A 15,696-nucleotide genomic window follows, 5' to 3' on the forward strand; every position below is an offset into this window, starting at 1 on the left:
CAGGAGGAAGCTGAAGACTGAGGGTTTGTTTCAGTGCATACACGCTTTGATGAAGTGTGTAGGTGAAAGTATGTATCTAGCAGCTTTGATTTGCACTTCTTCAAGAGCATTCTGAAGAATCGTGCACTTTTGGATTTGCGTAATAATCCTACTTTGACCGCTCTCATGGTCCCATCACTGTCATAAGCACCATTTCTGTTCCCAAAGAAATAAGGTTCACTTTGAGACGCTATGCTCGAGAAGTGCTATTTGCAATAGCGGAAAGACGAGCAGATAATATCATAAGGTCTGGATTGCAGCTGCTGAAAACTTGTCTCGCGAGAGTGCGCTTTACTTGATTCGTCTGACAGCCACTAGGACAGAGAGCCCACTTGTTTGTTCCTATCTTGCATTTCGCACTAACAGAAATCTTACCCGCCGACCTTATCAAACCCCGACTGCCTTACTGCAGGCCAGCTTCAGAGCGCACACCGACAAATATTATCCAATTGGTTAGGCTTCGTGGAACCGACTCCATCTAAACACAAAAAATTGTTTCACTAAAGCTGCCACACAACAGGTTTCGTTTGGAAACAAAGTTAAACAGAAATATTGAGAAAAGGTCGCTTAGGTGTTATGAAACATCTGTACGGCCCTTTCTAGCACCTTCTTTGACCTGCGCTAAAATGCGCCCGTTTTGAACGTGACAGCTTCTGTCATTTTTTTTTATTTTTGAAGTACTCAGAAAAACAAGCTCCCAGATATTTTATTTTCGTAATCTTCGGTTACCGGCACAAAGGTCAGAGGGCTAATGCGTCACCGGAACTCAATCAGGGCCGATATAAAGGGGGTGGCAAGACGACTGAGCATTGTCTTTGGAGCTGAAGGCTTATTATAGTGTTATATTATTATGTCGATTTTCTACATCGTCACTCTTCTTGCAATATCTGCTCAAGGTAGGCTTTTCTTTCCGGTGAAACACATGATTTAAACATGATTCGCTCTCCGCAAAATTATCGAAGTTTACGAAATATAAGCAATTCCCTAAAGAATTTAATGCAAGAGACCCTTTGCGCAGCGGCAACAGGAAGCCAACTGCGTGTTAGTGAGTGAGTTTGACTTAAATCGTAGCGTATACATTGTATTTATGTGTGGATAATGGAATTATCTATACCTACACTGTCTACTCAGTCATACTCTGCGCGTCTCCAAGAGGTGCATCAAAGTTCGATGTGTGGGCAGCCGGCTTCTCTTCTAAAATTAAATTTTGTATTTTTGCTCAGAATACCAAGAATAACAGCGAAGAGGCATAATTATGTGCTTTATCCTCGTTTTTGAGACGTCTACCAGGCAAGCTGCAGAAATTGGCGACTATGTTATTAATCTATGTAATTAACGCATAGTTAAGGAAAAGAACACGCAACTCTTCGTTAAGCATGTGCATGTTATTTTGATAGACATTGTTTTTTCGCCACTTATTCAGCCACATCCAAAGACATAATATATTATAGGGATGAAATCTACTGCTTTGAAATATTAGCAACTACGTGCTAACATTTTTTTTCTATTTGGAAGAAATAATATGCTAGATTGTGGATGTTATAATAGCGACACCTTTGCTTCATTTCATTCGTATTTTGGAAACTCAAGATATCGCATTTGACGAGCACCGCAGGCACAGAAAAGTGATCGTTCTAACGCTCCATGGGCGTTTTTTTATTTGTTTTGCCTTCTGGCTGCTTTCAGAATGGAAAAAATTGCTTTTACACCACGGATAAGGCGAACGATTTTAGATAATAATTTATCGAATATTTTAGAGACGAGGGATGCAGCTGCCGTCTCCGTAAAATTTCGAAAAAGGCACCGAAGGTTTTTGCATGCTTCGTTCATTTTATATCAAATGTCCGCTTTAAACGGGGCTAGCCATAAGAAGCCGTCCGTCACTTTTTCAGCTGGGTGAAGAGGAGCAGGGCAGGGGCCCTTTATTAATCAGTCGGGATGTTAATTTTGTAGTCTAAATAAAAGACTACTCCAGATTGCGGTGGCAAATCTGAGGCGAGCAAAATTCGCACAAAATATTCGTCTACCGTCATACACCAGCATTTGATCGATGTTCTAATGTAACTACCATACAAAAATTTACGTCATCTTCGCACATTTCATTAGTGACAAAAATAATCCTTTAAAGCTTTCGTTGTTGTATAAAGTGAAAACGGAATCGCTCGACCTTGCTATTAGTGTAATGGTTTTGATGACTATGACTATGAATGGAATCAAAAGAATAAGATGGCAATTTTTCATCACTAGGATTGACTGATGGAGGCATACTGCATTCTTCTTGTTATAGGCTGGTGTGTCCTGTGGCTCTTTTTCTTTTAATGCTACGCTGCAACAGAACCATTTCACAATGATTTACGCATAGCAAACAAGACGAAGTCATGGAAAACTTGTGTGCGCATTATTGTTTTGTAATTGCCTCATTCACCCAGCGTACACCTTGGAAAATGATTTGCGCGTACCTTTCAATCTATTACTTACCCCAAAGTTTTTTTCTGCACACTCCTCTAAAAGTCAGTAATGAGTACTTTATTGAAATTTGTAAATCAAATTTCGATTTCGTGCTTCTCAGTGGAACTTCTCGCCATCAATATTTGCGGATCCATAAGACTAACATTCCTTTTACATGCTTCGGCCATCTAGACATAATATCTCACTCAGCACTTGTGAAAAGATTCGCGCTACCCGAGTTGTCTACATTCACCTGCATACAACATATGATCATTTCGTAATATCTACCACGTCGTTTTCACGAGGTGTGATAAACAGTGTCAGTAAAGCAGCATATGGAAGCGCTAACAAACATTACAAGCCTGTCCTTAATTCTTTACTAGCATAAGGCACAAAGCAAGCGCCAATTTCGTCTTGATTGCCGCTCCCTGTCACGTAAAACACATGTGTGTGCCCTGCTTCTCGTTCACTGTTTGCACAGGCCATCCTCCATTAGGATTGGTTTATTGTACCTCCGAAAAGATCAACCGTGTTTAATACCTTTGTTTCATCAAGCTGGAATTGAAACCTGCCACGAACAACTAAAAATGACCAACCGCCAATAGTGCTATAATGTCGTAATATTATGTTTTCAGAATGCTGTACTTTTGTGAAATATTGACTCGGAAAACTGGGTTCCAATAATACAAGTAGAAAACGGCGATACTGCATGAGAGCATAAGGAAAGTTGCAGAAGTCGTCTATTCCGTTTCTGTATCGTGCAGTTTATGCAGCAGAATGGCTGTGGGGCTACAGTGAGATAGTTTGGCAAATACAGAGCACACTACAGTTTTCCAGCTGCGCCAAGAGGCGAAATTATTTTCTGAAATAGAACGTCAAGTATCTTTATGTAAACTATACATTCAAAATACCAGTGTGGCTTTTACTAAATCCAATAAAATAACCGCACTTAAACCGAATTTCTTGCAGTAACAAATATGCTGATAGACCAGCCACATGAAAACAGTTGTGTTTGTTGAAGCCGCCCGGTTTGCTTGTTTTTGCTTTGTTATATTACAAATAGTAAAATCCCTCCAACCCCTTTCGCACCTGCACCGTGAGCGTCTAGCAACATTCAGTAAGCTAACCAACGTTCTTAGACAGTTTCAGTTTTTCAGCTCCGTATACTTGCCGCTTGCTGGCGTGCCTATCGCGGACGTCGCTGGAAATAAGGGCGCTGCAGTCGCGCTTTTCTACGCATCTCGCGCGTCGTCTGCTACACCCTCGTAAAGACGGGCGGCGCCGCGACCATACCTGCCATAAATTAATTTTTTCCGGCGTGAGCAATCAAGGATATGGCATAACTGGTGTAGATACGTGGCAAAAAGCTGTTCCGCTTGGAGGGCGCAAGGGTACAACCACTGGGATTGTACCCGGTATCTGATATCTGAACGATATCTGAATGAGGCACTAGACGAGGCGCGCGAGAGTACCTGTCTCATATATCGTTGGACACCTGAACCGCGCCGTAAGGGAAGGGAAAAGGATGGGATTGAAAGAAGAGAAGAAGAAGGAGGTGCCGTAGTGGAGGGCTCCGGAATAATTTCGACCACCTGGGGATCTTTAACGTGCACTGACACCGCACAGCACACGGGCGCCTTAGCGTTTTTCCTCCATAAAAACGCAGCCGCCGCGGTCGGGTTCGAACCCGGGAACTCCGGATCAGTAGTCGAGCGCCCTAACCACTGAGCCACCGCGGCGGGGCTACTATATATATATGTGTGTTTTTTTTTGCGGTTATAGCACTGCACACCAATCAGAATCTACAAAAAAACTGTTTCATTCCGCAAGTATTGAGTTGTGTTCTGAAAGCCGTATCGTACACCGTGCGGCCGAATCTCTGCAGCGAAACAATCTTTTTTCTTGTGTTCATTAGTTTCGAATAATTGAACTTAATATGAACAAGGAAAGACAAACTTGTTTAAATATTTTATTGTACAGTTCATTTACGGCGCTATGTTGGTTGAACTGCGAAATTTTTAAAAACAACTAATTTGTCGGCCTCTTGAGTAAAAATTTATTTAAATGTAAATTAAACGCTTCCATTAAAAGAGAAAAAAACCTTGCCGTAAAAACCGTACCATTGACGGTTGCTTAAAGCAGTTTTGCTCTCTTTCTCGCTGACTGCACTTGAGCAGTTACCAACATTTCAGAGTTCATTTTCCTGGGGAAAAAATGTGCATCCTCATGATAACGTAAAACTTGATCGATTTAGCAGTTACTTCTCTGCAGTGAACATCACAACCGACTGCAGGCACAGAGGACTCTGCAAGCTTGCCTAGTACCTCCCAGAAGAGGTTACCAAATACAACATGTTTCTCAAAGGCTTTGTGAACAATGATCTCCATCTTCTTTATGACTGTGTACAGCCTTAGCGGCGGCTCGCGAAGGTATCCTGGATTGAACGACCTCAGGTTAGCCAAGTGCCCCTGGGCAACATTACTTGGGCTGGCGTGTTCAGGAGCAGCCGTCAGCGTGACCTGGCAATCCTTACAATAAATTGCCTTAGTTATCTTCTTATGCACATATCCTGCTAAGTAATAGACAACCATTTCTTCTGGTCCGGCTCTTTCATATTCATGGTCGCCTAATTCATCATTTTCACCCGAAAGATAGCTTATGCTAAGAAGGTTTTTGCACAGCTTTTCTTCCACAGCAATCTGAGCTCCTCAGCAGCCTTTGCCTTTTCTCCGAGGCTGTCATGCAGCGACACGACGACACTTTCAGCGACTCTAGAACAGTTTCCTTCCACTGCATTCTCCACAAGAGTGAACAGGGACAAAAGCCTATAAATCTGGCTGAACTGTATGACCGTGGAATGGTCATCATCAGTGTGAAAAGAGCGAACAATGTCAAAGATCCTCTGAAAGAAATGAAGAAAGCAGGCTACAATTTTGTTAGTAATTACACCCGTTTACAACTAATTTTTTTTTCTTTAGAACAGCCTGCCGCTTATACGCTGCTACGTCAAGAAAACTGCACTTTTTAGAACCGGCAGCCACTTACCCAGTGAACATTAAAACTCCTGACGTCTTACACACGTTCAGAACGCCCGCAGAACGTCGAAGGGAGTTCCAGTGCCCACTGGGTTACACTCTTGTACTTCAAGAAAATTGAGCTATGTTAACCATTTCATAATTATGCCCGCGTACGTGTTACCACCAAGGGATCTTGGTTCAGCTTGACCGTCAGCAAAATATAAGGCACGCCTGCTTTCTGCAGCTCATCAATTACGTCTAAAGCCGACAGCAAGGTGACTCGTTGAGATTCTGTCGTTTGCTGTGAAGCAAATAGGATCATATGTTTCGATGTTGGCGGTTGTGCTCTGTTTCGTCAAGTAGATGGAGGAAGGCCTGCCCGAAGAAAACAATGATTACTGAGTCAAACCCTTGAGAAGCAAAAGTGTATATCATGATGAAAAACAACTCAGAGCCCTCCGACGGACATAACATTAAGGAAAAGTACTTGAATCTTCGGCGAGTGCACTCGGATTCCTTCCGCAGGGTGTTTTGTGTTCAGTGCATCGAAAAGATATCCATTTTTCTCGTGAAAGCCTCTGTTCCCTCTGTTTGAACGAGTCCTTCAACACCCTCTGCCCTGTAGACCTGCAGGTCAATGGCATTGCTCCGAGTGTAGAGCTGCAAGGAAAGTAGCTAGTGTTTGATGACACTACTCCTAACACTAAACGCGTTGAAATTTATAAATCATTGTGTATGTTTCCCTTGTAGCTAACCTGCACAAGCCGCACGTTCATTCTCTGCAGGTTCGTCGGTTGCACATGAGGTGCCGTCAGTTTATAGACGAACTTTAGGGGTTTCTTTCTCTCCGTCTCGAAGAGCAGTTGATAGTGACTGAAGTCAATATTGTAGTCTCCAGCCAGGAAGAATAGCTGAAGAAATAAGTCGCAAATACAGATTTTCATCTCATTACCTTAAAAGAGCAGTGACCCAAAATATCGTTCGTCAGTTACTCGTTTGGTATGAAGCGCTGCATATGCTGCACATAAGAAAACATGGACAGCTGCGTGGATTGCGCCAACGAGACGCTGTTTCGGTTTTTGTTTTCAAAAGCCGAACAGCGGCTTTGACGTAACACACGCGTTGAGGTCCACGCATAGAAAAACGGCAGTATGGTCGTTACCTTCGTCTATTAATTCACATAAACTTTTATGTAAACCTGCTCAAGAGTTGGAATCACAAAAAATGAATAAGCAGCGATTATATTGCAGTTTTTGCATGACTCATGTGACCTCAAGCGTCTGCTTGTTCGGCGGTTCAAACGAAACCGAAACAGGAGGAGAGAAAAAAAGCAATTAGATTATTGAGCTGGCGTAACTGAATGCCATGTCATGGCTCATGTATACTATTGTCTTGCCCACCATTCCGAATAAAAAACATTCAACCAAAAAATTTGGTTTCTCTACTTCAATTGACGTATTAATAACTCAACAAACACAATTCCTCCTCATAATCTACCAAAATAGCCCATCAGGACATTTGGAATCTCCCCAGGAGGTGCTCAATTTTCCCGAACACATCCAAAAAAGTCCCCACGAATAGCCGTGTTCAAAAAGTTGTGAGTCCCAGGGAAAGGCTCAAAAGGTTAATGCTCGATTTCTCGGCTCTGGCTCAATAAAATTATTTCTCCTTTTTCAAGCAGACTTCAGGCATCTAAGCGCACATACTAACAAACACAAAACCTCCTCAAAATCTCCCAAAAATAGCTCATCAGGACATTCGAAATCTCCCCAGGAGGTGCTCATTTTTCCCGAAGACACCCAAAAAACGTCCCCACAACTAGCCGTGTCCAAAAAGTTGTGCGTCCCATGGAAATGTATTAATAATAATAATTGGTTTTTGGGGAAAGGAAATGGCACAGTATCTGTCTCATATGTCGCTGGACACCTTAACCGCGCCGTAACGGAAGGAATAAAGGAGGGAGTGAAAGAAAAAAGGAAGAAAGAGATGCCGTAGTGGAGGGCTCCAGAATAATTTCGACCACTTGGGGATCTTTAACGTGCACTGACATCGTACAGCACACGGGCGCCTTAGCGTTTTGCCTCCATAAAAACGCAGCCACCGCGCTAGGGTTCGAACCCGGGAACTCCGGATCAGTAGCCGAGCGCCTTAACCACTGAGCATCCGCGGCGGGTTCCCAGGGAAAGCCCCAAAATATTAATTCTCGATTTCTCGGCTCTGGCTCAATAAAATTATTTCTTCTTTTTCATGCAGACTTCAGGAATCTAAGCGCACATATGTGTCAAATTTCAGGCACATGCTTACGATACAGGTGGTGTAATACATATGTCCACTCGCGTGAATGCATGCTGGCTAGGCCATTCGGACTTACCTGTTTACATGAAATGTGCTTTAACATGGTGAAAATTTGGGCTGGCTGGTACATGATCTTGTGACGGGAGCAGCGCAGCACGAGACAAAGAGAGAGGCGGGACACGGCACTGAATAACAACCATATTTTTAATGCACGTTCGTCGAATATATACAACTCGCTCGTATAAGAAGGAAAAGAAAGAAGCATGAAAAACGCATAAGATGTACACGTGGTAAATTATTAGGGCAACGCACGCAGATAATCAATTTCGCTGTCACGAAACGCTATCGAAAGTATGCTGACGCATACGTCGTTCTTTTGTCGGATGTTGAAGGCTTCATCAATGTCCCTGGTCCGTTGATCAAAATATGACGTGATGATCATTGTGTTGCTAAGCTGCAGGTCAGATCACATTCATGCTCTCTGCAATGCTTTGCTAATTCACTGCTTATGGCAACCTTTATGGATCTTTGGTGCTCTCGAAGCCGTTCATTCAAACAGCGCCCTGTATGACCAATGTAGGTGCGTCCGCATGACAGGGGTATTTCATAAACCCCGTTTTCACACATTTCACATGTTTATTCCGGTGAATTTTCTTGCATTGTTTATTATTTGCTCGCTGTTGACTTTGGCGCACAGGCTTCTTAACTTGTTGGGTGCTGATATGAGCACTTTTACACCAGCTCTTGCGCCTACCTTTTTGAGACTGGCAAATTCTATTAATGTAAGGAATGGCCGCATACGGCTTCCTTTCTTCTGATGTGGCTGTGATATATTTTCTGCCTCTAAGTGCTTGCAGAATCCCTTCTGCGACACTAGATAGCAGTCTCGTCGGGCAACCTGCTGCTTTCAGCCGACGGTTCTGGGTGTCAAAACTGCCTTGAACTTCATGATGACAGGATCTCGTCAATGCGGCTCTCATTGCTGTTTTTTTCTACCCCCGCTTGATGATCTTGGAGTGCGCAGATGTGTCGGGGAGCAGTCCCTTCGAGCTTCGTGGTCCGTACCGCCAGCATATGTGAGCGCCTAGAAAGGTTAGCGTCAAGTCAAGAAATCGCATAACGTTGTTTTCTGGGAGTTCACTCGTTATTTCTAGTCCTAGTTCTTCTAGTCCTTAGCAAAAGCAGCAATGAGAGCCACTTGACGAGATCCTGTCAGCATGATGTTCAAGGCAATTTTGACACCCAGAACCTTCGGCTGAAAGCAGCAGGTTGCCCGACGAGACTGCTATCTAGTGTCACAGAAGGGATTCTGCAAGCACTTAGAGGCAGAAAATATATCACAGCCACATCAGAAGAAAGGAAGCCGTATGCGGCCATTCCTTACATTAATGAAATTTGCCAGTCTCAAAAAGGTAGGCGCAAGAGCTGGTGTAAAAGTGCTCATATCAGCACCCAACAAGTTAAGAAGCCTGTGCGCCAAAGTCAACAGCGATCAAATAACAAACAATGCAAGAAAATTCACCGGAATAAACACGTTAAATGTGTGAAAACGGAGTTTACGAAATACCTCTGTCATGCGGACGCACCTACATTGGTCATACAGGGCTCTGTTTGTATGAACGGCTTCGAGAGCACAAAAGATCCCTAAAGGTTGCCATAAGCAGCGAATTAGCAAAACATTGCAGAGAGCATGAATGTGACCTGACCTGCAGCTTAGCAACACAATGGTCATCACGTCATATTTTGATCAACGGACCAGGAAGATTTAAGAAGCTTTCAACATCTGACAAAAGAGCGACGTATGCGTCAGCATACTTTCGATAGCGTTTCGTGACAGCAAAATTGATCATCTGCGTGCGTTGCCCTAATAATTTACCCCGTGTACATCTTATGCGTTTGTCATGCTTCTGTCCTTTCCTTATTGCACGAGCGAGATGTACATATTCGACGAACGTGCATTAAGTATCTGGTTGTTAGTCAGCGTCGATTCCCGCCTCTCTCTTCTTTGTTTCGGGCTGCTCTGCTCCCGCCACAAAAACATGAAATGTGCTAGAATTTTACACACAAAGGAAATATGAATTCAAAGTCGCCCGATCCCGCCCATATAACAGGAAATAGCAGCGCAATAAAGATGCAATTTCAGTCTGTTCGATATGCTCTTTGCATTTAAATGAATACAAATAGGAGACGCATATGTACGCACCATTTAACACACAATGCACATAGCACTACAGCACCATCATATAATAATGGCCAAATTTTTCTCTAGCTCTGAGAAATCTGAAAAAATGAAGCGATAAAAACACAATACAGGCTGAACGTTGATGCACCTAAAACATTCTAAAGGATACAAAAGCATATATGCACACGCAAAAGCAAATGCATGTAAAGAGCAATCTTGATGCCAAAAGAAAAGACGAGATGGGCGTACAAAACAAATACGCGCTCTCAGGTTACGGATTTACTGCAGGTTGAAACATCCCTCTCGCTTTGCCTCTCGCACGAGCCTCGGAGTAAGCTTGAGCGTGTTATGAAAACAGGAAAATAAAATTAATTCTACTATGCGAAATAAAAAATGAGCATAAGCCAACATACCTTGACAACGTTGCCAATGGAAACCCTGAGATGAAATAAAATGCTGGAACTATATATATGAATTCAACGCAGCCTTCTGTCCTGCGCCTTCTCACGGCACAGCAAACGCTCAAACATACGTCTCACATCCTCGTTACACCACGGTTTTATTTTCTTGCGACTAAGTGTGGAGATAAGACTGCTTGGAGCAGGATGGAAAGGGGGGACGTCTTGAGGTAGGAGCCCAGACTCGCCGCACCCATGGTACAGCAGACCACGCGTGCGGCACAATACGGCGTGGGAGGCGAGATCAAGGCGATCAAGGCACAAGTAATCCGGTGGGGGTGGGTTGGGAGTCAGCGACGCGAACACAACACAAACTATACCGCTTCGACAAGACGGCAATGTAGGTAGCGCATGTTAATCCATGGGAACTCGCAGCAAGAGTCTGGTGGGCATCCCAAGATCCTTCCCGCCTAGCTATGACCGCAGCGGACGGCCACGCTGCCACCAACAACACGCCACAGTCGTCGGAGGCGCTGAGGAATGCAGAGTGCGTTCTAGGAGACGCGCATTGCCCTGAAATCCACTGCCGCGAACGGTGCCTGGAAGAGCGTCATTATGGCGTAGGGCCGTGAAGCTGCGCAAAGGACTTGCGATGCATCGCGCGCCGCTGCATCAGTTCCAAAAGGAATTATGTGGGCACACCGAGGTGCGCGGGAATGCTGCTGTGAATCCGCAGCTACGAAGTCCACTACAGCCCAGTTATGAGAGCAAGAGTGCCTCGCGCTGGGGCTTGCGCGCGTGCAGCTAGAGGCTGCGCGAATGCGTGTGTGCAAGATGGCTTCCGTCCAGCAAGGAAGCCGGGTGAGCGACGGGAGGCCATTACTGTGCCTCTGCTAGACAGCGGCGCAACGAGGACTGCTGGTAGTTGAGAGAGAGAGAGAAAAAAACTTTATTGGGAATATATATGGAGGAAGTATGAGAGGGACCTGAAGGGACCCTCCCTTACAAACACTAGGTGGGCTCCTCGTTACAGGAGCCCATTGGCCTCCAGGGCTGCTCGGGCTCGGACGACTAGGGCCTTTTGGCTCGTTAGGTCGGAGCAGTTGAGCAGGGCTGCCTCCCAGTCCTCCGGGGTGGGGTTGGGTTTGGAGTATAGGCACGGGGTTGACTGGCATGCCCACACCATGTGGTAGATATCCGAGGAGTTCTCCTCACAGTGTGGGCATTTTCCAGTGCAAGCGGGATCAAAGAATTTCAGAACTGCCGGGCACAGCAGAGTTTTGGTGAAGAGACGGAGTAGAATGTGTTCCTCCGTCTTAGTGAGGTCCTTGCATGGCTTGGGAAAGATTGAATGTTCAGATTGGTAAAGTTGTGTTATTTCCTTAAAGGTAAAGACGGGCTTGGGATCGGGATCCGCTACGGTAGTGTTAGAAGGCGTTGTTACCCGGACAGTGAGCGCGCGGGCGGAGGCATCTGCCATTTCATTGCCTTTGAGTCCTAGATGAGCGGGAGCCCATAATATCGTTCGGGGAGCGGGGGCCCCGGGATAGTCACTGTTTTGAAGAATGCGGTAAGCTAGGAAATGAATGTATCCCTGTTCAATGTTTCGACAGGCCCCTCTCGAGTCAGTAATGATGACCCGCGAGTCCCGGTCTGCGGCGGCTAGCGCGATAGCGGCCTCCTCCGCATGAGTTATGTTTTGAGCTCGGAACGTAAGTCCGTTCACCGTAGCTTTCTTGTGTACGACTGCGGCCGTGTACCACCCCCCACGGTGGGGGCCGGAGGCGTCCACGTAAAAGACTCCGCGTTTGTCACCGTAGTGGTAGGCTAGAGATTCCGCCCGCGCGAGGCGTCTGCCACTATGGTCTTCCTTTGACATTTTGGCCGGGAGAGGTCGCACGTTCAGGGCGAGTCTCCAAAACTCGGGGACACGTGCGAGCTCATCCACGAGTGTTGTGTGATGGCGAATGTGCATTCGGGCTAGTACGCGGCGACCCGATGGCATTTTAGTTGAAGATGCCTGCAGGGACCGCCGCTACGTGTTGAAGTTGGAAACATTTTAAAAGACGGGCACGTTGGCGACCGCCGCTTCCGGCGGCGCGATGAAAAGGCAAAGCGCCGTCGCCTGCCTGTCTGCAGCATGGAGCCGACTGTCCACGAGAGAGATGCGGGGTTAACTGCTTCTTTCCGCTGGTTGAAAGAAACTGTTTGATCTCTCAAAACGGCGAGTGAGAGAGCAAAGCCTTCTCTCCCCACAGCTTTTGGCGCGAGAGAGAGAGGAAAGAGAGCGAGGAGTCAATTTGTATTTTTTGTTGAGAAGCATTGGTCCCGAAACGTTCTCCCCGGTGACCTTTCTGGGACCAAAATGCTATGGTTCGTTTTTGTTTCTGCTTAACAGTATCTAAAAAACGTTCCTAGACCCTTAGTGGGAGCCCTGCCCTTTTGCTTGTGTTTCTATGTCCTGCCTCTACGGTCTGGAAATGTTATGTAAATGTTGTACTGGGACTGGGACATTCCATCCTTTCTGGGCGCACATGGGGAGGTACGTTGTTTGCTGGGTAATGGAAGTGTGTTACTTCATGCATACCTAGCCATATATGTGCTTTAGCAGTTGGTTCCGCACACGTTGGACGACGTGAAGAATGTCACACATAAAATGAAGGCACTTCCCCTCAGGTAGACAAGGATGTTGAATCTTGTGACAAGGGGATGCACTGTTATCACTGATCCCCATGTGCTGCCACAATGAACGATTATTTCCAGCACCATATCGCTTACCACCGATATTAGAGTCGCTCCATACTTGTGCACTTGGATAACTGCCTCCAACACAAGCTGCGCCAAAATGTTTCCAGGTGCAGCTCATTTCGTTGCAAAGGTCGATCGCTATAAGTTGCACCCAGTTTTCAAGCACAGGCACAAACATAAGAACAAGAGCATGGTCCGCAAGCTCTGTGCTTCTTTCTGAAATGTCACCGTAATGGACAAAGCCGTCAATCTTAATATGTCGACTTGCTGAAGTTGCACGCCTGGCGCAGTTTTATTTCAACTAAAATCAGAGTGCCAAATCCCTGGCTACCAACTATACCACCTAACTGCTTTTCTATTGCTTCCAAACAAATGTAGATGAACCCAAACTTGCAAGTTATGCCTTTAAGGACTTGAGTTAGACGACTCAAGGCAGAGGCATCATCTTCATGTCATAAATAAGCCTGTATAAGCTCGTGGGCTGGCTGCCCTCAGCATTATACAGTTTAACAACCACTCAGCATTGTAGCGCATGTCACATGCTGACTGATTTTTAGCTACTTAATAATGTCATGAACGCCAGGCGCTGCAGAGGTGGGAGATCAACCAGTGCTCTTTCAAATCCTTGATCTGTAACCTTTGAGAGCGATACTTTCAGTTCCACGACCTCGCTCTGTTTTTTTTCCCGCACGGTAGTTGCTCGGCAAGCTTTCCTCTTCAGGTTCTGAAGCTTCTAGCCGTTTATATAGGTGCTGCCGTTTTCTTCCTCGCGCGCACCTGTCTTCGCAAACGCAAGCAACGCGCACAGATTGGCTCCTTCGAAAAAACATAACAGAGTTTGTGATTAACAGCTTCCGACTTCGTCGGCTGTTCATCAAGGTTTGTATTTACCCCTGCACAGATATTGCCATCTGTTTTCACCAGAACGTTTACAAGGTCAGTGACAGAAGCTACAGTTTTGAACAGCTGCTTGTGCAGCTTGTTGTAGCCGTTCACGAAGCAGCTACCATCTTCTTCGACGACAACAGCTTGGGAATCACTAGACGGCTTAATTGCCGCTAGCTTGCTGCAGTAGAAAACTGCGCACACCTTCCCAGTCATTTCGTGTTGCGCAGTCCGTACATGGTAGAGTCGCAGTCGCCAGGTCACCAATCGTCAGTGCAGTCGACGTAGTACTCGTTTCCGCCGAGCGGGAAAGAGGCATATCAGCTCATCCGGGATGACTCCCTCTACGCAAGGCTCGCCTGTGGAGGACGTACTGTCGCTGCATGCAAGGATCTTCACACTTATCAGTCGATCTGCATGACAGCACGCGTTTTTGGTGACTTTCGCCTGTATTTCACAATTTTCGGCTTTGAGAATCGGTCTGGAAGGCCGGGAAAGAGTCGAGGGACGGCACTGGGCACTAGCGCCCAGTTCCCACGTGGAATTCGGACCTCTAGCCCGTTCACAACAAATGTACTCCTTTAATACCTTCATACTCAAAATGACGCTCACATATCTTAGACGTGTGAGAGAGCCATCTGTCCTTACGATGCAACATCTGCTCCCACCTTTTAAATTCGCTTTCATCGTGAGGCGGTTTGAAAAAATGATGACCGGTGGCATCGTTTCTAATGCCACTTGTGCAGCCGGGCGCAAAGCAGGATGGCGTGTTTACCTCTCGCTTGAAGTCACCAAGTGCATATATTTCACAACAAATACGTTTTCAAAACTCTAACAGCACCATCAAACGAAAAACAAGCTTGAAAAGCTGACTAACCTGTCGTAACTGCAGCGAGCGAAACTCCAGCGACAGCATACGATGTATAAAAGCAAGACTGCAGCGCTACTAGTTCCCGCGACCGCCACTTTAGCCTCCTTCCGAGTGGAGCTGCGAAACTGAAACTGTTTAAGAACGTTGAAGCTAACTGAATCTGTGCATGTTTCTATTTAATACAGGGGCATTCAAACTATGCATATAATATAACAAATGTGCGAGTAGCACAACTGCAAGGGATCATTACTCCCGACAGCATTAGCTTTTGTTACCAGACATCACTAATGGCTTGCCATATCATGTATATTTCCGTCATGGCACATTTTCGACATAGATACCAACGATTGTGTTACAGAGCGCACGCATATAAAAATGCTTTATGCAGGTCTGCCGGCACCGCGGCTTGTTTATCCTCGGCTGCTCCAGGAACGTTCCACGGAAGGCAAGATGGTAGTGCACATACACGACTCCTTGACGCTGAACTTGGAGCAGGCCTCCGTTGCAGCGCCGGAAGTTCATGTGCATGCACAGGAAGACGGAAATCCAGTGGAGCATGTGGTAAATAAGAATTTTCGCAGCGTTTTCATAAACATAGCCTGCCTTGTTAATGTTTTGGGCTTTTCGGAGGTATTCGCCCCTCCCCTGATATTGCATCAGTCTTTACGCAACGCCGATATCGCAACGCTGAGGACTGTTGGGGCTTATACATCCGTAAGGTTTCACAGGGTTTGAGAAGGGTCAAAAATTATCTCCTTATGGCAGTAACGAGTCAAGTGCAATAAACATTATGGTTGAGCACGGACCCTAATC

General features: G+C 45.7%; 2 protein-coding genes across 4 annotated transcripts in view; one reads left to right on the forward strand and one right to left on the reverse strand.

The window, feature by feature from the left end:
* Positions 1–813: 813 nt before the first annotated feature.
* Positions 814–15,696, forward strand: part of LOC144105562 (venom metalloproteinase antarease-like TtrivMP_A) — a 37,869-nt gene continuing 22,986 nt past the window's right edge. For all 3 annotated transcript variants that reach the window (XM_077638680.1, XM_077638682.1, XM_077638683.1), the window contains exons 1-2: positions 814–935; positions 15,272–15,444. In XM_077638680.1, the coding sequence (XP_077494806.1) occupies positions 890–935; positions 15,272–15,444 (219 nt within the window). In that variant the 5' untranslated portion in view covers positions 814–889. The remainder of the gene's footprint in view (positions 936–15,271; positions 15,445–15,696) is intronic.
* LOC144104747 (uncharacterized) lies at positions 11,407–12,258 on the reverse strand. Its single transcript, XM_077637916.1, has one exon. It carries the CDS (start codon positions 12,256–12,258, stop codon positions 11,407–11,409), a length of 852 nt encoding a protein of 283 aa, XP_077494042.1.

The sequence above is a fragment of the Amblyomma americanum genome, chromosome 9, assembly GCF_052857255.1.
Source record: "Amblyomma americanum isolate KBUSLIRL-KWMA chromosome 9, ASM5285725v1, whole genome shotgun sequence".
Taxonomy (NCBI): Eukaryota; Metazoa; Arthropoda; class Arachnida; order Ixodida; family Ixodidae; genus Amblyomma; species Amblyomma americanum.